This window comes from Pan troglodytes, chromosome 18, assembly GCF_028858775.2.
Source record: "Pan troglodytes isolate AG18354 chromosome 18, NHGRI_mPanTro3-v2.0_pri, whole genome shotgun sequence".
In the NCBI taxonomy this organism is placed as follows: Eukaryota; Metazoa; Chordata; class Mammalia; order Primates; family Hominidae; genus Pan; species Pan troglodytes.
Genome location: NC_072416.2, coordinates 4071859 through 4096542, shown reverse-complemented (window position 1 = coordinate 4096542; position 24684 = coordinate 4071859). Strand labels below are relative to the sequence as shown.

General features: G+C 48.3%; 1 protein-coding gene and 1 long non-coding RNA gene across 2 annotated transcripts; both read right to left on the bottom strand.

Annotated features, from left to right (window-relative positions):
* Positions 1-943: 943 nt before the first annotated feature.
* Positions 944-24397, bottom strand: JPT2 (Jupiter microtubule associated homolog 2). The gene is made up of 6 exons (XM_063796454.1): positions 24275-24397; positions 16835-16983; positions 10420-10562; positions 4505-4553; positions 3318-3554; positions 944-2291 (listed from the first exon to the last, which is right to left on the bottom strand). The coding sequence occupies exons 1-5, from the start codon at positions 24316-24318 to the stop codon at positions 3367-3369; spliced, it is 573 nt and encodes a 190-aa protein (XP_063652524.1). The 5' UTR covers positions 24319-24397; the 3' UTR covers positions 944-2291; positions 3318-3366.
* On the bottom strand, positions 23368-24225 carry LOC107968766 (uncharacterized). Its single transcript, XR_001710181.3, has 2 exons — positions 23578-24225; positions 23368-23499 (listed from the first exon to the last, which is right to left on the bottom strand). It is a non-coding gene; the product is annotated as an uncharacterized LOC107968766 (long non-coding RNA).
* Positions 24398-24684: the final 287 nt, after the last annotated feature.

Sequence of the window (24684 nt, the reverse complement as noted above, 5' to 3'; positions counted from 1 at the left end):
AGAAATAGGAAACTTAGCGTGTCATTACCTAGCCTGGTTCTTGGAACTCGCTCTATACCCTGTGGGTGAACAAGTGAAGACGGTGTTTCAGTTAATGCATGTTGGTTTTCTTTCTCAAGCGTTGACTTTCATCTCATCTGGCCCCGATCTAGCAGGCAGAATGGTGTGGAGCCTCCTAGAGAGGGACTCTCAGGCTCACAGTCTGAGAAGCTTACCCTGAATCCACATAATGCCTGTAAGGATATTAAGTATGTTTGAAAACATATGAAAATAGCTAATACATCAGAAGAAAGACATCCAATCTGTTTTTTATTTTATTTTTTTACACAGGGTCTTGCTCTGTGGTCCAGGCTGAAGTGCAGTGGCATGATCATCACTCACTACAGCCACAACCTCCTGGTCTCAAGTGATCCTCCTGCCTCACTCAGCCTCCCGAGTAGCTGGGACTACAGGCATGCACCACCACATCTGGCTAATTTAGAAAAGTTTTTTTTTGTATAGACAGGGTCGCAGTATGTTGTCTAGGCTGGTCTCAAACTCCTGAGCTCAAGTGATCCTCCCACCCTGGCCTCCCAAAGACCCAAAGACCACAGACCTGAGCCACCATGCCCACCTGTTTTCTTGACAGGACTTGCATATGACAAGCTCTCTGCTTCTCCTCACCTATGCATTGCAAGCCAGGTCAGAGGCAGGTTAAACACCTTAAGGACGTGTTAGGACAAGTGGCATACAAGGGAAAAAAACCCATTCATTTAAGTTACAGAAACAGAAAAAAAAAAAAACTGGCTTATTCCCACACTTATTCTACGCAAAGCTTTGAGAAGACTAATTTTGGCATCCTCTGGCTAAATACAAAACAACAAAACAAAACAAGGCAAACCCTTTCAGCAAGAGCTGTGGGGGAAGGGACTATAAGGGACACACACAACTGACAGGCAAAAGCTCTGAGCACGTGATTGCTAAGTTTAATTCAACTGTTACACCCCATTCTGCCTTGTAAAAATAACAAAACGCTCCTATCAAAATGACATTGTGATGTGAGTACAGGCTTGTTTTGGTACAGCTCTAGAAAAATGTTGGCACCGAATGCACTTAAGAAAAGTGTTAAGGCTTAATACAAATACAGAGACGAGTCATTTCTCAATGCAGCTTAGAGGGTGAGAACAGGATGCTAGGTTTTTAAATCTTCCAAATACAGGCAGTCCCCAACGTACAGACATACAGGACACCTCCCAAATGTAAACGACAGCCACACAGCAGGGCTTGCATACGCAGGAACTCTTCTTCTCCCAGTGAGCAGACTAAGCACTCTGAATCCTGCCCCACTGCCTCGCAGAGGGAAAGAAGGCAGGACAGATGCAAGAAGAGTAATGTCAGGGGCTCCATCACAGCTGCCCAGGGGCTTCTGCTGTAGTTCATATTTTCCTCATTCCCATCTCTGGTTTCTCCCATAACCCAGAAGTCCCTGCCAGGGGCGGAAGTAAAGAGCTTTTCCTCTCACCTAGTGGACTGAAGGGCTGGGAGAATCACAGGGCCCAGTACCATCACGTCCTATTTCTTCCTGGCAATCTGATTTGGAATTCGTGAATCATTTTCTCAATAAAAAAACAGAAGTTATAAATGGTAGTTCATTTCCACCATTAAACTGTTTCCTTTCAAGTTGCATCAATGACTTTGAAGCACAAACCACCTGAAGTGTGTGTAGAGTCACACACAGTGTTTCTTGGCTCCAAAGTCTACAGGCAATCAAAAGGGGGAAGCTGTCTTTGGTTGACAAAGCCTTGTGCAGACCCCAGTGTGCCAGGTGTAGGAAAGGGAGCTTGGCAGGCGGCTCCTGCAGGCACTTAAGCAGTGAGGCAGCATGAGCCTGACTGAACACGGCTGCTGCTTTTCTGAAGTTTAATAATGATGATGTTTCTAGCACCAAGCATTAGCTTTGTAGGCACTCAGAGCAAAGCTGCCGCCACCCAGACGTTCTCCTCTGTTAACAGATGCCCACCCAAGGGCAGCATGAGAACTGGGCCTGCAGCCCTTGAGGGGGATGGGCAGAGGCTTCTGCCTGAAGATGAAAGCACCACCACCTTTGCCATCCCATTAGCTGAGTGAGCAAAGCTCAGGGAATTGGACAGGTGTGACTTTGCTACTGAACTCCTTCATCTCCTGGCCTAAGGTCTCTAGTCTCTTCCGGAAGCTTGTTTGTGAGTTAGATCCAGAAGTTCTATAAAGCTTTGTAGAGGGTGGCCTCCACAGCTCTTCTTCCTCTTTGGTGTACCTGAACAATTGACTTTTTTCTGGAAAGGTGTCAGAAACAGACCAGAGTCAACAATCATTTACGTAAAGCTGGTATTCAAAATTTAGCTTTTTAGATATTATTAAAGAATCCAAACCTAAGAACCCAAGGTTCCCAAGCATCTCTTCTTTCCACCAACCAATTAAGGAATAAAGAAAGACACAGGAAGAATTTAAACAAGCCACTTACTCGGAAATATCTGAATAGATTTTTAAAGTCCCGCAGAGGTCAGCGGGCCTCATTTATGGGAAGAACTGTGACTTGTGAAGGGAACTGTCTACATCACTGGAGAACAACAAACGCCTAGACTTAAGGCTGATGAGAGGAAAAAAGCAAGAATTCACAAGCAAAACTGGCATGTAAAGGACCAAGACCAGCCCTGTGTGAAGGACAGGCAGATTCCAACATGAGATCAGATCAGGCCGAGGTTTCAGATGGCAGGAACTGGGCACTTCAGAGGGTCAGGGCACCAAAACAATCTTCCATGAAGTAGAAGACGGATAACTATTATTATTTGGTTTTTTCAAAGCTGCCGAGGAAAAGCAATCAAGATGTTTCAAGAAAAGACTATAGAACAATATGCTGGGGGTAAAATGAAGTGGGGATGCTGGATTTAGCAGCCATGATCTCCAGAATGGAAGCGGTTCTGCTGAGAGGTCAATATACTGTTAGTGTTTCTGCTTACGCCTCCTCCATCCCACAGCAGCAGTGGACAGGTTGTTTTGGTTTCTTTCAGCCATTCCTAGACATCCAATCAGCTGGCGGCCTGTTGATCCAAGGACCATGCCCTGCCCCACCTCCCCACCCTCACCCCCCTTCCAGTTCCTCTCAAACCTGGACTACACATGAGTGATGGCCAGGGGTGCCCCATTTCGTCCCCACAGAGGCATCTCCCAGCCATCTGGAAGGCACGGGTCTCCAAGCAGCTGTCATGATGGCCAGGAGACGCTGAGCAGCCAGGCTCACACAGGACTAACCCTCTTCCCACCCCGCTCATTTGGGCAAAAGGAAATGAAAACATTGCTACCCTATCTCTTGAGTTTCTGGTCTGGCTCCGGGTGGAGCAGTGGCTTCTCTTAGTAGAAGGAGATGCTGGATTTGCCTCCCGGTGGGTTCAGGACCTTGTTGTGAGAGCGAGGCCGCGGCCCCAGCCGGGGCTCATGGCTGTCGACTGTGGGCATGGGCTCCTGCTCCTTGGCGGGGCCTGCTTCTCTGGCGCTGCCTTTCTCACCTGGCTCTGCTCCAGCCGGGATGCTCCTTGCAGCTGTGGGACACAAAGTTAGCACAACATCCCATTAGAGGCAACCTGTGACCCTGACAGGCAGGCTGTGGAAATAAAAAGTGTGTCATAGAGCAACCTGCAAGAAATTCATGCTGTAACTGGGAAAGAGAAGACAATACAGACAGGCTTTTCATCTGGTACCAAAACAACTCACTGTAATTAGCAGATGCAGTTTTGAAATGGGCATAAAGTTGGGGCTTGCTACTTTAAATACTCCTTGATTTCTTCCTAAGTGAATTGTTTCTTTATATTGCTTGTTAGACACCACTCCCATTTCTTCCATCTCAAGTATAGAAAGCAAGCCCCTGAGAGTGACCATGAGGCGGCGAGCGAATGCATCCTAGGTGAGGGCTTAGCAAGGCAAAGGCAGGCCCTGTTGCTGTTACCCTGGGCTTTTCCAAGGTGAATGAAATCCCACAAATCTTGGTCATTAGTTAAGGGAAATGGAGACCCAAGGCAGAAACCGGTGCTCATGGTCAGGCTAAAGAGCCGTGGGGAGAGTCGAAGTCTGCCGCTCAACCTGAGCAGTGGCTCACTCCCCCGGGGTGACTCACCATGGAGACACCCGCCTCCCCATCCTCCATCCCTCCCTTGTGCCCCTCTCTTCTCGATTAGCTCTGCCAGCTCTATGCTTGGTCATGAGTTCACTGAAGGTTTGGGATCCCTGCCCATCACTACACAGATGAGCTTCTAGGAGACGACCCCATGGCCCTGGGCCTAGGCTGATGAGCAGGACAACCAAGTCCCAGGGTTTCACCCTAGCCTTCTTCAAATGCTGAATCCTCTTGCAGTGGATACAACCTGAGCTCATTTTAATCAGGTGGCCCAGAAGGTGCAGAGAAAGACTCCTTTTCATTCTCAGAGGAGAGACTAGCAACTCTTCCAGAAATAATGAGGCCACTCAGGAGAAGGGAAAGAAAACAAAAGCTCACCTTTAAGATCCGATTTTGGTTCTTCTCCTTCACATAAGAAAACATGATCCTGCAACAAGGCAAACCACCAAATCAGGACTCACTCAGAAAATTTTACCCTCATTCAAATGGACAATGAAAATCAGGACCATATAACCTTTTAATTTACAAAAATGCTTGTACATCTGACCTCAGGACCCCCCCAGTCCTCTACAGATTATTCTGAAACAAACCTGATATCTCATTTATCCATACATATTTCAAGATGTAGCTCTTAAAAACATCCTTTAAAAAATAACAGTAACACCATCAAAACTGCGAATATTAATGATTCCTTAAATATCAAAGTCAAATTTTTTTTTTTTTTTTTTTTTTGGAGACAAGAGTCTTGTTCAGTCACTCAGGCTAGAGTGCGGTGGCATGATCTTGGCTCACTGCAGCCTCTGCCTCCTAGGCTGAAGCGATCCTCACATCTCAGCCTCCCGAGTAGTGGGGACTACAGGCGTGAGCCACCACGCCTGGCTAATTTTTCTATTTTTTGTAGAAACAGGGTTTTGACAGGGTTTTGCCACGTTGCCCAGCTCATGGACTCAAGTGATCTGCGTGCCTCAGCCTCCCAAAGTGCTGGGATTATAGGCGTGAGCCACTGTGCCCAGCCTCAAAGACAAATTTTTAAACACTGGCATAATATTTCATCCATGCTGTAATATTTCATCCATAATAATTTCATCCATGCTGTAGCGCGTGTCAATGCTCCATTCCTTTCTATGGCTGAGTAATATTCCATTGTATGGACAGACCACATGTTGTTTACCCATTCATCTGTTGATGGACAAATGAGTCATTCCCGCCCTTGGGCTACTGTGAATAATCCTGGTGCAAGGATCTAGTGTTTGACTCCTTGTTTTCAAATCTTGTGAGTACGTACTTAAGAGTGGAATTATTCGGTCATGTGGTAATCCTGTTTAACTCTGAGGAATTGGCAGTATCCACAGCCACTGCACCATCTTCCATTCCCACTAGCAATGCATGAGGGCTCCAGTTTCTCCGCATCCTCACCAACTCGTATTTTCCATTTTTACATCACACCATCCGAGCAGGTATGCACTGGCATCTCACGGGTTTCTGATGTGCATGTCCCCAGTTATTAATGACACTGACCATCTTTTCGGGTGGTTTTTGGCTGCTTGTATCTCTTCTTTGGAGAAATGTATATTCAAGTCAACTACCATTTTTGAATTGGGTTTGTTATTTCGTTGTTGAGTTGTAGGCATTCTTTATATATTCTGGATAGTAACCCCTTATCAGAAATGATTTGCAAATATTTTCTCCCATTCTGCGAGTTATCTTTTCACTTTTTTTTTTTTTTTTTGACACGGAGTCTCACTGTGTTGCCCAGGCTGGAGTGCAGTGGCGCAATCTCGGCTCACTGCGCCCTTTGCCTTCTGGGTTCAAGCAATTCTCTTGCCTCAGCCTCCAGAGTAGCTGGGAGTACAGGCGCCCACCACCACACCTGGCTACTTTTTTTGTATTTTTAGTAGAGACGGGGTTTCACCATGTTAGCCAGGATGGTCTTGATCTGACCTCGTGATCCGCTCGCCTCAGCCTCCCAAATTGCTGGGATTACAGGTGTGAGCTACTGTGCCCAGGCTTTTTTGTTTGTTTGTTTTTTGTTGAGACAGAGTCTCATTCTGTCACTCAGGTTGGAGTGCAATGGCGCAGTCTCAACTCATTGCAACCTCAGCCTCCCAGGTTCAGTTGATTCTTCTGCCTCAGTCTTCCGAGTACCTGGGATTACAGGCATCCACCATCATGCCCGGCTAGTTTTTGTATTTTTAGTAGACATGGGGTTTCACCATGTTGGCTAGGCTGGTCTCGAACTCTTGACCTCAGGTGATCCGCCCACCTCGGCCTCCCAAAGTGATGGGATTACAGGTGTGAGCCACTGTGCCTGGCCTGTTTTCATTCTTTATAGTGTCCTTTGATGCACAGAAGTTTATAACTTTAATGAAGGCCTATTTATTTACTTATTTTTTCAGACAGTCTTGCTTGTTGCCCATGCTGGAGTGCAGTTGCATGATCTTAGCTCACTGCAACCTCTGCCTCCTGGGCTCAAGTGATCCTCCCAACTCAGCCTCCTGAACAGCTGGGACCACAGGCGTGCACCACCATGCCCGGGTAATTTTTTTTATTTTCGCGGAGAAGGGGTTTTGTCATGTTGCCCAGGCTGGTCTCAAAATCCTAGGCTCAAGCAATCTGCCTGCTTCAGCCTCCCAAAGTGCTGGGGTTATAGGCATGAGCCACTATGCCTAGGCTTTTTATAATTTTTTTGAGACAGGATCTCATTCTGTCACCCAGGCTGGAGTGCAAATGGCAAAATCACTGCTCTCTGCAGCCTTGAACAACTGGGCTCAAGCAATCTTCCCACCTCAGCCTCCCAGGTAGCTAGGACCACAGGTGCACGCAACCATACCCAACTGATTTTTTTTTTTTGGGGGGGGATGGAGTTTTGCTCTTGTTGCCCAGGCTGGAGTGCAATAGCACGATCTCAGCTCACTGCAACCTCCACCTCCTGGGTTCAAGCGATTCTCCTGCCTCAGCCTCCTGAGTAGCTGGGATTACAGGCATGTGCCACCACGCCCGGCTAATTTTATACTTTTAGTAGAGACGGGGTTTCTCCATGTTGGTCAGGCTGGTCTCGAACTCCCGGCCTCAGGTGATCCGCCTGCCTCGGCCTCCCAAGGTGCTGGGATTACAGGCATGAGCCACTGTACCCAGCCCCCAGCTAGTTAAAAAAAAGTTTTTTTCGAGTTGAGGTCTCTCTATGTTGTCCAGGCTGGTCTGGAACTCCTGGGCTCAAGTGATTCTCCCACCTTGGCCTTCCAAAGTACTGGGATTACAAGTGTGAGACACCATGCACGGCCCAATTTATTTATTTTTAATTTTGTTGCCTCTGTTTTTGGTGTCATATCTAAACCTCCATTGCCAAATCCAGGGTCATGAAGATTTGTCCCTATATTTTCTTCTAAGAATTTTATAGTTTTTGCCCTTAACTTTAGGTCTTCGATCCATTTTGAGTTCATTCTTGTGTATGGTGTAAGGCAGAGTAAGCTTTTATCCTTCTGCATGTGCATATGCAATTGTACCAATGCCATTTGCTAAAGAGACTGTTCTTTCCCCACTGGATGATCTTGGCACCCTTGTGAAAAAAATTAATTCACCAAAGGGGTTTATTTGGAAGGCTTTATTTCTCAGTTCTCAACTTGACTCCACTGGTCAGTGTGTCTGTCTTCATGCCAGTGCCATGCTGTTTGGATTACCATTGCTTTGCAGTAAGATTTGAGAGCAGGAAGTATGAGCTCCAACATCTTTTTCAATTATTATTATTTTTGGATGCTTGGGGTACCATGAAATTCCATATGAATTATAGGACTTTTTTCCCATTACAGAATAAAACACCATTACGACTCTTATAGGGCTACATTCTTGTCTCTCTTTAATCCTCAGGACCTCCCTCTATTCTCGTCATGTCGTTTCCTATGTAAGCCATTGTTCTGAGCGCAGCTCTGTGGTGTTAATTAACATGTGGCTTGGTCTGATTTAAGCTTGATTTTTTTGACGAAACAGTGTCAATGGGGGCCCATGGTGGATTTCCATTCCCAGGCCCATAAGTGTTGGTTCTCTCTCATTTTGTGATGTTAACGGCCACTGATGAACATTTCTCAGATCCACGATTTCAGTACAAGTTTATAAAACAGTGATATTCTAATTCCTTTATTCCTTCTTCACTTACATCCCAGAGACTTTTATAAAAGGGAACTTTCTTTCAACAGCTGCTATCCTAACACACACTTCATGCAGGAAATGCTGGCTAAATGCCCCCTTCTGTCTTCCGCCCGCTTTCGCAGTGACGAGCTGGTCCTCCAGCATTCTCCCAAGGTCATAAATTACATTACTTTTAGTATCAATAGGAAGCCGGGAATTCTGAACAGTTGGTGAATTTAAATCCACTGCAATTATTTCACTTATTGATAATCAAATGGTCCCATCTCTGGCCCCATGGCTGCTCTTCACCTTGGTCCCCAAGTCCTCTGACACCACCCCAGCAGCCTGTAAGGGCTTCCTCATTTTCTGGCATTACGAGATATTCTAGGCTTATTTTATACATTCCCTGACCCTGACCTGGAATTAGTCATTTCTCTGGTGATGCTAGCGATGTCCAATGGTCCTGGACCAAAAGAACTTTATTAAAAAATCAAAGAAAGCTCTACTCTGTTTCCACTTGTTCTATGCCCAGTTGTACTGATGGCCTACAGTCCTCTACCTGATCTACTACGTTCACTGGAACGTGTGAGTCTCAGCAGGAAGCACCTTGCTCTCGTGTCCGGCTAATTCGAGTGCTTTATGTAGTGGAGGAATTGCTGACTTTTGGGACATTTCTGGTCTTGCCAAAGTTCACCTTGTAGTAAAGCCCCCAAAGATACTTCCCAAAGAGATGCTCTCTTGAAAATAACTCAGACAGCATGGCAGGGCACAGTGGCTCACATTTGTAATCCCAGCACTTTGGGAGGCTGAAGCGGGTGGATCACTTAAGGACAAGAGTTCAAGACCAGCCTGGCCAACATGGTGAAACCCTGTCTCTTCTAAAAATACAAAAATTAGCCGGACGTGGTGGTGCATGCATGTAACACTGGCTACTCGGGACGCTGAGGCAGAATTGCTTGAACCCGGGAGATGGTGGCTGCAGTGAGTTGAGATCGTGCCACTGCACTCCAGCCTGGGCGACAGAATGAGACTCTATTTCAAAGAAAACAACAACAACAAAAAAAAACACAACCAAACCTCAGCAGAGTCTAACAGGTCCTATATAAGACTCTATACACTGGAAACAGATGTCGCTGCAGAGATGCCAGCACAAGAGAGATGTAGGGCAATCCAAACCAGGCTGGCCGCGATCAATGCCCTCATCCACTCATGTCCTCTCCTTTCTGTCTACATTTCCATTTTAATTCTGCAATGGGCCATCTTCCAGCATATAAACCAATAAACATGCAGCAGTTTTCTAGGCGTTAAGTAACTCTAGAAATGGTTAAGAATTTTCCACTTTAAGGAACTAGACCATATCTTTTAACCACAAAAAAGGTAGAACAGTGAATAGATTAAAAAATATCGCTAATTATGTTAGTAATAAATCCTGGTCTTTCTTACTGACGAACGGTGGCTGCAGTAAACCCTAGAAATGTTCTGCCACCATTCAAACAAATGTCCAAGCTAGGGTAGTGCAGGCTCTGGTCCTCACGAAAGCCGAGACTGGCCTTAGGCAAGCCCTCCACCATAGCCCAGGGAGGCTGCAGCTCTGATCAATCCCTGCTAAGGCCATGCCCGAGGTCGCATCGCGTAGGCATTCCTCTCCTTTCCAGGCCACTTGTCTTATCCTACTGATGCCATTACTGGGTCAGAGGCGTCAGCTACGCTTCAGTCAAGTGCTGACAATCTCCACAGGTAACCAGCCGAGGACCTCGACTGTGCGGGGAAAAGCCCATCAAAAAAGAACTGTCACTTTTCCTCTGCAAGGTGAAACAGGAAGAGTGGAAGACGGACAAGGGCCCAGCTCCTCTGCAGCACGTTCCGCTCCCCACCGCTTCTCCGTGCCCCGCAGCGCTGCAGTGAGGAGCCGCCACAGCCCGTCTGCAGTGGGCGTCCGCCACCAGCACAGGAAGAGCTTCCCCCACGGCTTCAGTCAGCACAAGGCTGGACTGTTTCCTGGGTGACTCAGGGGAACTTCCAAACTCGATGACTAATGCTTGCATCCAGGATAATCTACGGCACCCACCATGATTCTCCCTAAAAACATGTCGCATCTGCCTTGGAGCCTTTTTGGAAAGAGCACCTGGCATACCCGCTGCTGCGCTGTCACGTCTGAATGCAGTCCATACCTTGGGTTTGTTTGGGTGTGCCAAGCGTGAAGTGGCAGTGACCGGAGACCCAAAAATGTCGCTGGTCTTCCCTCCAGGTGGGTTCAGGTGCTGTCGAGTCTGCACGGGGGTTGATTCGTCAAAGATACCACTTCCTTTACCCCCTGCAGAAATGATCACAGAACACTGAGCAACCAGACGTCCACCGGACCCCACCCCACCCCACCCCCGCAGTGCTTTGGAGACCTCCTCTCATAGGAACCCCGAGTGCCAGCCCTGAGCTCCAGGCCAACAGGGCAGGATGCTCAGACTGAAACCCCTGAAGATCCATGAAACCCCTGAAAACCATGGCTGGATCAGGGGCCTGCCTGCAGCCCTTATGTCTAGAACTGAGCTCATCTAGGCTGGCCTCTAGAGGTGAGATGGCATCAAACTGCAGATTTTCCCTCTAGAATTTCTTTAACCCTGAACATTTCATGCTTTCCTGTTGAAGTGTCTGCTCACAAAACCCATGAAAAGTTCTTCAGTAGATTAAAAATAAACAGCTAAATGTTTAAGTCACACAGATAAGAGTTCTGAATTTAATAACATGCCCTATTCAAGGGAAACCTGCCATCCTGAAAATATTTATTAGTCATTCTTCTGACCTCATTCTGGCTGGTACTTCCAGTGACTAGATATGTCAGCAAATTAGACACATGTAACATCTTTGTGGCCAACTATAAGTGACTTGATAAGCCGTAATGAAAATGTGCATCTAAGATGTAACTTCCTAGTAGCAGGTGACTAAGGGCTAGATGCTCAGTATAAATGCCCGTGCCTAACATTCCACAGAAAGATGGCTACCCTGTGGGACCAACTGATCATCTCTTCACTCAGCAGACACCAAGCACCCGCTTTTGACAAAGTGCTATGCTAAATGGAGGTTGGTGTCATTAAAATCACGGCCCTGGTGCACCAAGAACTTATAATCTAAGAGGAAAGAAGATGCATTCTGCTAACTTGCTGTGTGATCCTATGGAAGTTACTTGGCCTTTCTGTGTCCCACAGTCCTCATCTGTAGAATGGGGATAATAAAAGAACTCCCTCACAGGACTGGAAGAAAGCTCAGTGAGTTACTGTAGCTCATATGTCAAATGCTTACAACAGTGTCTGGGATGGAAATAAACATGTCAACTCTATTTTCTATGCAATGATAAAGAGGTATCTATACATATCATCCAGTGAAAAAACAAGGGTGCAAACAATCCGTATAGCATGCAGTGTTTTCATGTAAAAGGGGAAGTGTTCTTATTTGCTTTTATCTGAAGAAAAGCGGTTACCTGTAGGGGATGCCTACATGTGTGAAGAAACAGGACTGGGGAAATGCAGGGGCTCCACACTGCTTAACATGGTCTCCTTTTTTTATTTACAGAGTTTTGATCTTTTGCATTTTCTGTTCTCAAAAAATTACATTTTGTAAATTGACTTATTTAACTTAAAGAGAGTTTATTCATGTGTAATGCTTGAGCATAGCCCACCTGGAAACAACAACTCCAAAGGAATGGAGTCAGTGTTCTGAAGTAGAGACATTAGGGTTTCATTTATATAGGCAGAGACAGAGGAGCTTTTAGCAGGACTACAAACTTTTCTCACACAAGGTTAGTGTACAGTTACAGCAATTTGGTTACAGGAAAAAACCACATTTTCAACAGTTAATTCCTAGTGTTAACAATCCACACTGCTCCACAGAAGCAACCGGATGAAGAGCCCACGTGTGCTTGCGTGGAGATGAGGCTCGGCTGGGGGTCTGTGCACCTGCTCGTCTTCAGACCCGCTTGAGGGCCCCACTGCTGCGGCGGGGCCTAAAGCAGGGTGGCTTTCTGGGACACCAGTTCTAGGGGCCCAGAGTGCAGCGACAAGGAGGACTATAACAGAGTACAGCAACTGGGGGGTCGGGCGGGCGTGTCTACCTTTTGCAGGTGGTAACAGAACACCTGGGGATATGCGGGACTCGCCCTGCAGAGAAATGTGTACATTTTTCACATGATTTCAGGGTGATTATAAACCTTCTGAACCTCAGCCATTGACCTCCCAGGGACCCACAGTCCCCAAGCTTGACACCCCTGGCCAGGGAGAGCAGCACAGCACGGTGGGGAGAGTGTCCTGTGGCCAGACTGCCTGGGTCAGGGAGTCTCTGCTCAGCTGCTCACTAACTGTGAGACCTTGGACAAGTTATGTCAACCTTCCTTCATATCCATCTTCTTAACTTTAAAAAGGTAACAAACAGTCCAAGTGCACTGGCTCACACCTGTAATCTTAGCACGGTGGGAGGCCAAGGTGGGAGGACTGCTTGAGTCCAGGAGTTCAATACTAGCCTGGGAAACAAGTGAGACCTTGTCTCTACAAAAATATTTTAAAATTAGCCTCTGGTCCCGCTCCTCAGAAGGTTGAGGTGAGAGGACTGCCTGAGCTCAGAAGTTGGAGGCGGTGAGCTGTGATGGTGCCACTGCACTGTAGCCTGGGTGACAGACTAAGATCCTGTCTCAAAAAACCAACAAAACAAAAAAAAGGTAATAAATAATCATACCTACCTAGGGTCACTGGTGAGGCTAAACAAGTTAACTCAGGTGACGTGGTTAGAATAGTCCTGGCATGCTGAGTAAGCCCTCAGCAATGCTGCGGGGCTGTGTCAACAAGCACGTCAGGACCACGGGGCGGAGAAAACTGTGTGTGCAACCCCCAGCCCCCACTGCATTGTTCCTGGCTGTGCTATAACGGCTGACTTTTTTTTTTTTTTTAATGTGACTCCAGCTTTTTAAAATAGAAGATAAAAGTAACTCAATTTGAAGTTTTTGGCCAAAGACATCACTCATTTTTAAAAAATAGTTAAACTGTGAAACATAACAGAAAAGTCTGTAAGACATTAACTATCACAAATAACTACAAGGCAGACACCAGGTAACCACTGCCAAGGTCATCGAGAACAGTGCCCGTTCCCAGAAACTCCTGTGTTCCTTCACTCTCACCCAAGGTTACCACACTCCTGAATTTTTTGGAAACCACAAACATTTTTACCACGTATACGTGCAATAGGTACTAAACAATGTACCTCTGCTTTTAACCTTCATAACTAGGTAGTCATACCACATATGTCTATTACCATTTTACTTGAAAAATAAATTCAGCTTTGAAGCAAGAAAACATGCTTAAATTCACTAATAATTGAAGATAAACTCGAGAGATGTTTTTTCCTCCTGCTAGATTTTTGATTTCCAAGGGCTCTGTGTTATTTTGTTTTTAAAAATATCATTTATTTATTTGGGAGATTGGGCCTCGCTATGTTGCCCAAGCCAGTTTCAAACTCCTGGGCTCAGGCAATCCTCCCACCTCGGCCTCCCAAAATGCTGGGATTACAGGCGTGAGCCACCGCACCTGGCCTACAAGATTTGTTTTTAAAAGCAAAACTAAAAGATAAATACTGCTGGTGCAAATAAGCACATACACAAGAATGGTAAACACCGGGCAATGCCCTGAAAAACCGGTTGGAACTATCTATCCATATTTTAAACTCATATATCATCTGATCTACCAATTCCATTTTGAGAAATTTATCCCAGTGGATACATTCAGGAAGTCAGTTTAAGGCATGGAATCTGGAGTCAGAAAAACCTCAATTCAAAGGCTAGCTCTGCCACCGACTAGCACTGCTACCGGCTAGGTCTGCTACCGACTAGCTCTGCTACGGACTAGTTCTGCTACCGACTGGCTCTGCTACTGACTAGCTTGGGATTTATGCATGCCAGTGACCTTTTCCAAGCCTGTTTCCTCCTCTGTGAAAGGAGCAAAACAACCTACTCCTAGTTATAGCGAACACCAAATGAAAAATACACATGCAAAGCACTTAGCACAGTCCCCGGTAAATATTAACAATTCATAGACGTTGGTCATCATTGCTAGAAGAGGAAGAACAATTCATGGAACATCTAAACCAGGTGACTAACAAAGAACACAGAGACTACTGAAGATTCACTGAAACACTGAATGGGAATTGATAAACATTCGATGGCTATGATGTGGTCAGTCACACACACTCTCGGCCTCTGCATACTTTTCTCAATCAAGCCCTGCAACTGGAGGGCTGTGGGGCTAGGTCTGTGTGACTAAGTGTAGAAAGAAGGCAGGACTCCAGATCTCGTTGGGTGGTGAACACAACTAGCAGTTTCCCTTTCAGGCTTCCCTTGATAATATATCATAAACCGTCTTCCAAGAGCACTGGAGAGATAGGAAAACTCCCAACAACCGTGAGAAGGACCATGAGAAGCAGGAACCTGGCATGGGGAGCCATGATGGCTGGCACCACACACTGTGACCGGGAGTAGAGGCTGGCTCACTAGCCGCAAGGGGCCGGGCTCCCCACTGGGCATGAGACCATGTGGAACGGGCAAAGTGGTACCGCCTGCCTTCCATGGAGTGCTCTAGGAACAGCTCCAGACATGACTCTGCTGAGTAGGGGCCAAATGAGCAGATTCATACACCTGGAAATGGCTCAGATAGGATTCTATCTTGCATGCGATGTATTATTCTGCTATCCTTGCTAAAAAGGACATGCAGGAGTCCCTGGGCCTAAATTCATAAACCGGAAACAACGAGAATGTTAGTTACTTAATAAGAAACACTCATTTCTCTAACAACCAAAAAAGCAACCAAACAGACCAAAAAAAAAAAAAAAAAAAAAAAAGGCAAGCAGCAAACCTAGCTTCAGCCGGGCACAAGGGTGCATGTCTGTAATCTCAGCAATTTGAGAGGCCGAGGTGGGCAGATGGCTTGAGCCCAGGAGTTCGAGACCAGCCTAGGCAACACGGTTAAACCCTGTCTCCACAAAAAATACAAAAAAAAATTACCTAAGCATGGTGGCATACGCCCGTAGTCCCAGCCACTCAGGAGGCTGAGGAAAAAGGATCACCTGAGCCTGGGAAGTCAAGGCTGCAGTGAGTCATGGTGGTGACACTGCACTCCAGCCTGGGCGACAGAGTGAGACCCGGTCTCAAAACAGACAAAAAACAAAAGAAAAAACTACTTTCTGGATCTACTGCTTTTTTTTCTCTACATTTGGTCAAGAAATATTGGTACCCCAAAACGGAGTGAGGTCGGGAGTGGATCTGGCTCTGATTCATGACCTGCCTGACACAGTGACAACTAAGCATGGCCTCTCACACCTTCTAAGGATGGAAGAGACCATGCTTTCCCCTCCTGTACAGACAGGGGAAAGCGACTCAGGTAACCTCCACTGGGTGGTTATTCAACTGGACAGTCTATCAGCCAAGAGAAACCTTTTTCTATTTTTTTTTTTTTCTTTTTGAGACGGAGTCTAGCTGTCACCCAGGCTGGAGTGCAGTGGCATGAATTTGGCTCACTGCCACCTCCACCTCCCGAGTTCAAGTGATTCTCCTGCCTCAGCCTCCTGAGTAGCTGGGATTATAGGCGTGCACCACCACACCCAGCTAATTTTTGTATTTTTAGTAGAGATGGAGTTTCGCCACGTCGGCCAGGCTGGTCTCAAACTCCTGACCTCATGATCACCTGCCTCGGCCTCCCAAAGTGCTAGGTACAGGCGTGAGCCACGACGCCCGGCTGAGAAACCTTTTTCTTTTCTTTTCTTTTTTTTTTTTGAGACAGAGTCTTGCTCTGTCACCCAGGCTAGAATGCAGTGGTGCGATCCCGGCTCACTGCAAGCTCTGCCTCCTGGGTTCACGCCATTCTCCTGCCTCAGCCTCCTGAGTAGCTGGGACTACAGGTGCCCGCCACCACGCCCGGCTAATTTTTTTTCTTTTTTAGTAGAGATGGGGTTTCACTGTGTTAGCCAGGATGGTCTCCATCTCCTGACCTCGTGATCTGCCCACCTTGGCCTCCCAAAGTGCTGGGATTATAGGCGTGAGCCACCACGCCTGGCCAAGAAACCTTTTTCAAAGAGTCCCTCCCACTGTAACCACTAGGAGGTTGGGTAAATACTGAAGAACTATGTAGATGTGTGCTAGATCAATTCTTCCTTGTTAAGAGTTTCAATCCCACTGACGATCTGAATAAAAACACTCTCCCTCCCTAGGAAAAATGTTTAAATGCACAATAATTTGCACGCAATTTCAGGAATCTCATGGGGGTCCGTGGAACAATTGGGAGCAGCTCCCTGGCAGGAACCAGAAGCCCCCGTCCACTTTTGTGTCCTCAGTGCCTATATTCAACCAAAGTCTCCAGAACAGATGGAGAATTCAAGACTACTCAAGTCACCTTCAAGAGAGAAAGTACAAATCAGAACGTTTTCATTTTGGAAGAACTCTGATGACAAGTGATTACCTGAACCAGACAATATGGGAAAGGATCAGTATAAAGAAACAGAAAATATTTTCAAAAGAGAATCGTGGAGGCCAAAGGATTAAGGATTTCCAAAGGCCCATACCTGGGGGATTTGTCCTCTTGGGTATGTTCTGAGGTTCTTCTGTTGGTCCAAAAATATTAGATGCCATCCTATTAGGCCTGCTGGAAGGAGTAGCTTCTTCTGGACTTCCAAAAAGATTGCTCGATTCTCCTCCTGGGGGCTTCATGGCCCTACAAGCACAGAGTACATGCCAATTACTGATGGCAGACCTGAAAGCTTGTCACTGTGCAAGGATTTTGGCACAACTAGACAGGGTAGAAGTATTTTGTTTTTTTCTTTTTGAGACAAGGTCTCATTCTGTCACCCAGGCTGGAGCGCAGTGATGTGATTTTGGCTCACTGCAACCTCTGCCTCCTGGGCTCAAGTGATCCTCCCACCTCAGCCTCCTGAGTAGCTGGGATTACAGGCACCCACCACCACAGCTGGCTAATTTTTTGTATTTTTGGTAGAGACAGGGTTTTGCCATGTTGCCAAAGTTGGTCTTGAACCCCTAAGCTCAAGTGATCCGCCCACCTTGGCGTCCCAAAGTGCTGTGATTACAGGTATGAGCCACCATACCCAGCAAAAGTATTTTCTTAACATCTACTGAGAAATCACATACCACCATTAGTTAATACTGGTATGACTAGTTTACAGACGCCAGACTTCTGCTGCTGCTCTTTAGTTTCCCTTAAAAGTATTCTTTTTTTTTTTTTTTTTTTGAGATGGAGTCTCGCTCCATCGCCCAGGCTGGAGTGCAGTGGCACGATCTCAGCTCACTGCAACCTCTGCCTCCTGGGTTCAAGTGATTCTCCTGCCTCAGTCTCCTGAGTAGCTCAGATTACAGGTGCCTGCCACAACACCTGGCTAACTTTTGTTTCTTTTTTTGAGACGGAGTTTTGCTCTTGTTGCCCAGGCTGGAGGAATGCAATGGCGCAATCTCAGCTCACCACAACCTCCGCCTCCTGGGTTCAAGCGATTCTTCTGCCTCAGCCTCCCAAGTAGCTAGGATTACAGGCATGCGCCACCACGCCCGGCTAATTTTGTATTTTTAGTAGAGACGGGGTTTCGCCATGTTGGTCAGGTTGGTCTCGAACTCCTGACCTTGGGTGATCCACCTGCCTTGGCCTCCCAAAGTGCTGGGATTACAGGTGTGGGCCATCGCACCTGGCTCTTGAATCACTTTTTATTGTAAAAACTTAAACTTAAGAACTAATAAGGAATTGCCACAAAGCTCTATTTCTAGAGCACTATCTACATTAGCAAACCAGTGAAACGCTGAATTCAGAACAACTGGAAAAACCCTTTAAATGCATTTGAGAGAGAGGCTTACTGAAATTGAGATTTAAACCAGTGAGTGGCTCATGCTCTCTCACTAGTCCTAAGCAATGGGACTGTCTGTGATCCCAGACGTTTAGAAACGAAGTCAGCCCTCTGTATCCACGGGCTCTGCTTCCATGGATTCAACCAACCTCAGATCAAAATGTCAGAAATAAAAGGATGGTTGCATCTGTACTGAACATCTACAGACTTCTTTTCTGTCATTATTCCCCAGGTGATACGGTGTAACAACTATGTGCATAGTATTAGGTATTATATGTAACCTTGTAACCTAGAGATGATTTAAAAGCATATGGAGGATGTGCATAGGTTATATGCAAACAGTACACCACTTTATATCAAGGACTTACACATCCTTGGATTTTGGCATCCTGGGGGTCCTGGAACCAACTCCCGCAGGATACCAAGAATGACCATACTTGAAATTACAGGGCTCAGCATCACACAAAAACTATGATATGAGGTTAGATCTCACTGGAAAGCTTTGCAAACACTGACCACTCAAGGTTTGGTTAACAAAAATAACAGTTTCTCCTCAAAAGATCTAGAAAGAGCGCTGAGGGCTCCTTGTGACTGGATGTGAATGGAGTTCTCAGATCTCCTGCTATAAAGCAGGAAGGCAGAGAGTGCTTCAGTCTCTGCCTGCAGAGACCCATGGGCTGGCTACTGTACCCCAGAAGCCAAGCGTGTGCTGGCTGACCTCTGAAGTGGTGCCCAGGGCCCCTGTCCACTCAGGAGGCTGGGGGAGGTGGATGCCAAACTTCCTGTCAGCAGTTGCCATTTCCTGGAGGATTTGAGGAGGGAGAAAAAAAGACAGGTGCACTTGAGAAAAATTATTTTTTAAAAATAACCAATAACCAAGCTTAAATGAGAAAGGGCCGTCCGGGAGCAGTACCTGGCACCTGTAATCCCAGCACCTTGGGAGGCCGAGATGGGAGGATTGTTTGAGCCCAGGAGTTCGAGACCAGCCTGGGCATATGGGGAGACCCTGTCTCTACAAAAAATACAAAAATTAGGCCAGGCGTGGTGGCTCACGCCTGTAATCCCAGCACCTTGGGAGGCCGAGATGGGAGGATTGTTTGAGCCCAGGAGTTCGAGACCAGCCTGGGCATATGGGGAGACCCTGTCTCTACAAAAAATACAAAAATTAGGCCAGGCGTGGTGGCTCACGCCTGTAATCCCAGCACCTTGGGAGGGGTGGGCGGATCACGAGGTCAGGAGATCAAGACCATCCTGGCTAACACGGTGAAACCCCATCTCTACTAAAAATACAAAAAATTAGCCGGGCGTGGTGGCAGGCGCCTGTAGTCCCAGCTACTCAGGAGGCTGGGGCAGGAGAATGGCGTGAACCCGGGAGGCAGAGCTTGCAGTGAACCAAGATGCGCCACTGCATTCCAGCCTGGGTGACAGAGCGAGACTCCGTCTCAAAAAAACAAACAAACAAACAAAAAATTAGCCGGGTATGGTGGTATGCGCCTGTCGTCCCAGTTATTCGGGAGGCTAAGGCTGGCTTGAGCCCAGGAGGTCAAAGCTGCAGTGAACCATGATTGCATCACTGTACACCAGCCTGGACGAAAGAGTGAGGCCTTGTTTCACCAAAAGGAAAAAAAATAAAGGGTGGGGGGTGGGAGGGCATGGCTTAACAAGATTTTAGGTGAGATGCTCTTAGAGTGGCCATAAGGCCATCTGACTTCCATATCCATTTTTGAATCACGCAGCCCTGCTAATTCTACATTTTTTTTTTTTGAGACGAAGTCTCGCTCTTGTTGCCCAGGCCAGAGTGCCATGGCACAATCTCGGCTCACTGCAATCTGCACCTCCCGGGTTCAGGAGATTCTCCTGCCTCAGGCTCCTGAGTAGCTGGGATTACAGATGCCCGCCACCATGCCCAGCTAATTTTTCTAGTTTTAGTAGAGACGGGGTTTCACCATGTTGGCCAGGCTGGTCTTGAACTCCTGACCTCAGGTGATCCGCCCACCTCAGCCTCCCAAAGTGCTGGGATTACAGGCATGAGCCACTGTGTCCAGCCTATTTTATTTTTTTGAGATGGAGTCTCACTCTGGTACCAGGCTGGAATACAGTGACGCGATCTCAGCTCACTGCAACCTCTACCTCCCAGGTTCAAGCAATTCTCCCGCCTCAGCCTTCCGAGTAGCTGGGATTACAGGTGTGTGTCACCGTGCTTGGCTATTTTTTTGTATTTTTAGTACAGACGGGGTTTCACCACGTCGGCCAGGCTGGTCTCAAACTCCTGACCTCAAGTGATCCGCCCGCCTCGGCCTCCCAAAGTGCTGGGATTACAGGCGTGAGCCACTGTGCCCAGCCAATTCTGCATGATTTTTCTTGGCTAGTGTAGCGGGTCTAAACATGCGCGGGTCTCTACAGTTCTCTCTTTGGAAATAAGGGATGAAGGCCTGCAATCTTTAGAACTGAACTGGATTTATCAAGTCTTATGTGAGCTGAGCATGAGCTATAATTCCTTTTACTGACTTATTTCAAATATGGCTTTTCTCTCAAGCCCTCAAGGTGCTACAAACTGTCAGATCCGATTCCAGGTAGACTCGCCTTGACTGCAAGCTCTGTAGGACTCTTTCCCGACCCCACATTCCCTACATTCACAGTCTCCTGTCTCCTCTGCCTTTCACCCTTGCTTCAGTTCAACTTGCACATCTCTCGAGCACCTATCATTGGCAATCCTTCCCCAGACGCCGTAGATAGAGGAAAGCAAGTCCTTACCCTGGAGGAGCTTCAAGTTTAAACAGGAAAGCTAGAGCTCTGCACAGGTGGTTTCAGTGTCTGCGTGAGTGACGTGACAGATGCCTAGTGCCATCGGGACTCCAAAATTTGGAAGAGGTGAAACCCAAATCGAGTCTGTGGCCTCCATGTGGAATGGGGACCAATGGGCGCAGGAGGTGAGTGGTAGTTACTTGCAATGACCAGTGTTACTTTGGGGTGATGGAAACACAATATTTAATATTGTTCTATGTGCTTTTCTGAATTTTATTTGAAAACAAGCGAAGAAAAAAAAGTGGTACCAAAGAATGTTTTAGCAGAAATTATGGCGCACACAGGCCCAGCCCCAGGCAAGGGGCAGCGGCTATCTCGGTCACAAAGGCAACAGGTCCCACTGCAGGTTTCACACAGACCGCAGGGCTGGGCTGCCTCAAAGGGGTCTCGGATGAATGGAACTGAGCGTTCAATAGACCTTTCAACAAAAACAGCCCGACAACAATGGCGCAGTGTGGCTTTCTCTAGGCTACAGGCACTTACCACTATGACACTAATAGGGGGAGGGGGAACGCTAGAGCTCACACATTTGGGGACAAATTCACAATGTGGGTGGGGGGTGCTTCCCAATTATTTTTTGCCTTTTGTCGTACCCCTTCCATATATTTCAGTGAAGATATTCAAAACACACAAGAGAAACTCAAGCGCACAGGAGAAGAAAAACCTCACACAGCTGGAGTGGACTGCAGCACTGGAGAGGTAGGGAAAAGCTGTGTGACCCTCCTTGGGGGTCTCCATGCTCCTGACCCTCTCTAACAGTTTGTCCCCGAGTTTCAGAAAGGATGAGGGGACTGGTCAGGCTTAGAGAGAAGCAGTGAGAAATAAACTTGGATTAAATTCCTTACAAATAGAAATGTTACAGCTTGAAGGAAGACCTCAGGTTAATCGCGGCTAAAGCATAACGCTTTTACGAAACCCCTTTAACACAAGACAATCCCTCAGCAAGGAAACAAGAGATGTGAGGTCTCAGGAGAGGAAAACCTGGCTAGGTAATCTTACAGCCACCACCTGACTCTCTTCACAGTAAAACTAAATGTGACGCTTACAAGGCGCCCGCCCTGCGACTCGACCCCGTTCAGATGAGTGGCAAATGTGCAGCGTCTGGTGGACCCCAAGCAGAAGCTTCCAGTGATACCTCATCATCCAGTTCAGACCGGCTTTCCTTCCTCACCATCCTAAAAGGAAGAGTTTTCTCCCTTTCTCAACACCTTGTCCAGAAACCAGTCCCCCAGGGTAGTGTGAGTATGACTTTAGTGCGGCCCTGTGCAGCTAACTTCTGGAGCGTGAAAGTCAACATAAAAACATCGGCGTCGCTCAGGGTGATAATAAACACCATCATTTACCGGGCAGCCAGTGCCAGGCAGCGCAAACAAAAAGGAAACGTACTAAATGCACACAACTGGGACAGGGCTGGGGATGCAGTCCCTCCCCCCACTGGTGTGGGTGGTGCAAAACTCTGGCCACCAGGAACCAGAAACCGGATTCGCTCTGAGCACTAGTTTAAACTCCTGGTCCCACATCGGTGCAGACCTAGGCATAATAATCACTGTTCCATGGATGAAGGGCTGTTTCTTTGAGACAGAGTCTTGCTCTGTCATCCAGGCTGGAGTGCAGTGGTGTGATCTCGGCTCACTGCAAGCTCCGCCTCCCGGGTTCACACCATTCTCCTGCCTCAGCCTCTCAAGGAACTGGGACTACAGGCACCCGCCACCACACCCAGCTAATTTTTTCGTATTTTTAGTAGAGACGAGGTTTCACTGTGTTGGCCAGGATGGTCTCGATCTCCTGATCTCGTGGTCCACCTGCCTCAGCCTCCCCAAGTGCCGGGATTACAGCCGTTGAGTCACCGCACCCTGCCACGGGTAATTATTTGGTTACAAGTATTACTGAATACTGACCTAACTCCCTCAAATCTAAAGGGTTTTTTTTTTTTTTTTTTTTTGAGACGGAGTCTTGCTCTGTCGTACAGGCTGGAGTGCAGTGGCATTATCTTGGCTCACTGCCACCTCTGCCTCTGGGTTCAAGTGATTCTCCTGTCTCAGCCTCTCCAAGTAGCTGGGACTACAGGCACACACCACCACGCCTGGCTAATTTTTGCATTTTTTGTAGAGACGGGGGTTTCACCATGTTGGCCAGGCTGGTCTCGAACTCTTGACCTCACGTGACTCGCCCACCTCAGCCTCCCAAAGTGCCGTGATTACAGGTGTGAGCCACCACGCCCGGCCAATCTAAAGGGTTTTTATTTTTAGCAAGTTGGAGCAATTCTTTTACCTAGTATTTATTCAATATAGTATTTGTCTTCACTTGATCATAGCCAAAAGGTTGAGAAGCAATATAGTATTGGTCTTAACAGTCATGGCACACATATTCTCTTCTACTTCTCTGGCGAGGCTGTGCCACAGAGGGGCTCATCGTACAGAAAACCTCAGGCATCTGAAGACCCAAACTTCACAATGCAAGTTTACTGCTCAAATGGCACGAAAGACCTGGTAAGCTCTGTCCCTCTGATTCATGTGAGTCCCAATACCCAAAGAGTGCTTTAAAAGTTCAAAAACATAAGAAAAGTGTGCTCAGTGTTCCTGGCTATTAAAGCTGAGTCAGGAGATCTTCCTCCGAATCCACTTCCTCCTACAGCGAAGCCCAGGAGCGCCATCCACCTTCCCAGGAGATAGAACTGACTCTTCCCCAGACGCCCTGGCACTTTCCAAAGGAAGTGGACTCACATGAACTAGTGGAAGCGCGGCCATGGGCAGGGCACAGGCCACACACACACCAGGGACACGGGCAGGGAGCACGGCCACACACACACCAGGGACACGGGCAGGGAGCACGGCCACACACACACCAGGGACACGGGCACACGGCCACACGCACAGGAGGGGGGGTACGGCCAGGCACACCCCACGAACACACCGCCGCACACCCCTTAGGGACACCCCCCTGGGAACATGGACACGCATCCCACAGACAAAACGGGCCGCACCCACGGGCACACCCCGCCCCCAGGGAACCCCCCACGGAACGCACCACACGGAATGCGGGCGCCCAGGCGCGAGGGAGCGCAGCCCGCCCTCCACACAGCTTTGTTCCCAGAGCCCGGGCGCCCCTCCCCGCCCTCGGCCTCGGTCGCGGGCAGCTCTCCACAGCCCGGGCCTCAGCGAGCGGCCCCTCGGGCTTCGGGCCTCGGTCTGGCGGCGGCGCAGAAAGGCGGGCGGCGGCCCCGAGGGCCTCTGTGAGGTCGCCCTGCCCCCCAACCCCACCCCAACCCCACACGGCTGGTGGACGCCCTGGGCTCGCCCGCTCCCGCCACGTGGTCGCGCTATCCGACCGCCTCCCGTGTGCCCCGCGCCGCACCTGGAGCCGGCGCGGCCGCCCTCGCTATCCGGAACCTGGAACATGTCGACCGCCGCCACCCTCAGCTCGCCGCGCGCCGTTCCCGCCCGCCCAGCGCAGGTACTCAAGACCGCCCGCCAGCGCCCATTGGGCGCCAAGACGCCAATCATCCCTCCGCAGCCTATCTCAGCGCGGCCACCGCCCCTCACGCCCACCCCCGACGACTTAGGCTTTGAACGGTCGGCGCCGCGCCCGCAGCCGATTGGGGAAGTCGACGCCGCTCGCGGAGGTGGGAGCTCGCATTGGGCGGCGGGCCGGGCGGGCTCTGGGACGGCCGCGCCCTCGGGAGGAAGCCCGGTCTGCGGGAGCCCGCGAGCCTACCGCGGGGCCGCACCTGGGCCGCACCTGCCCGACCAGGGACTGCGGGCATG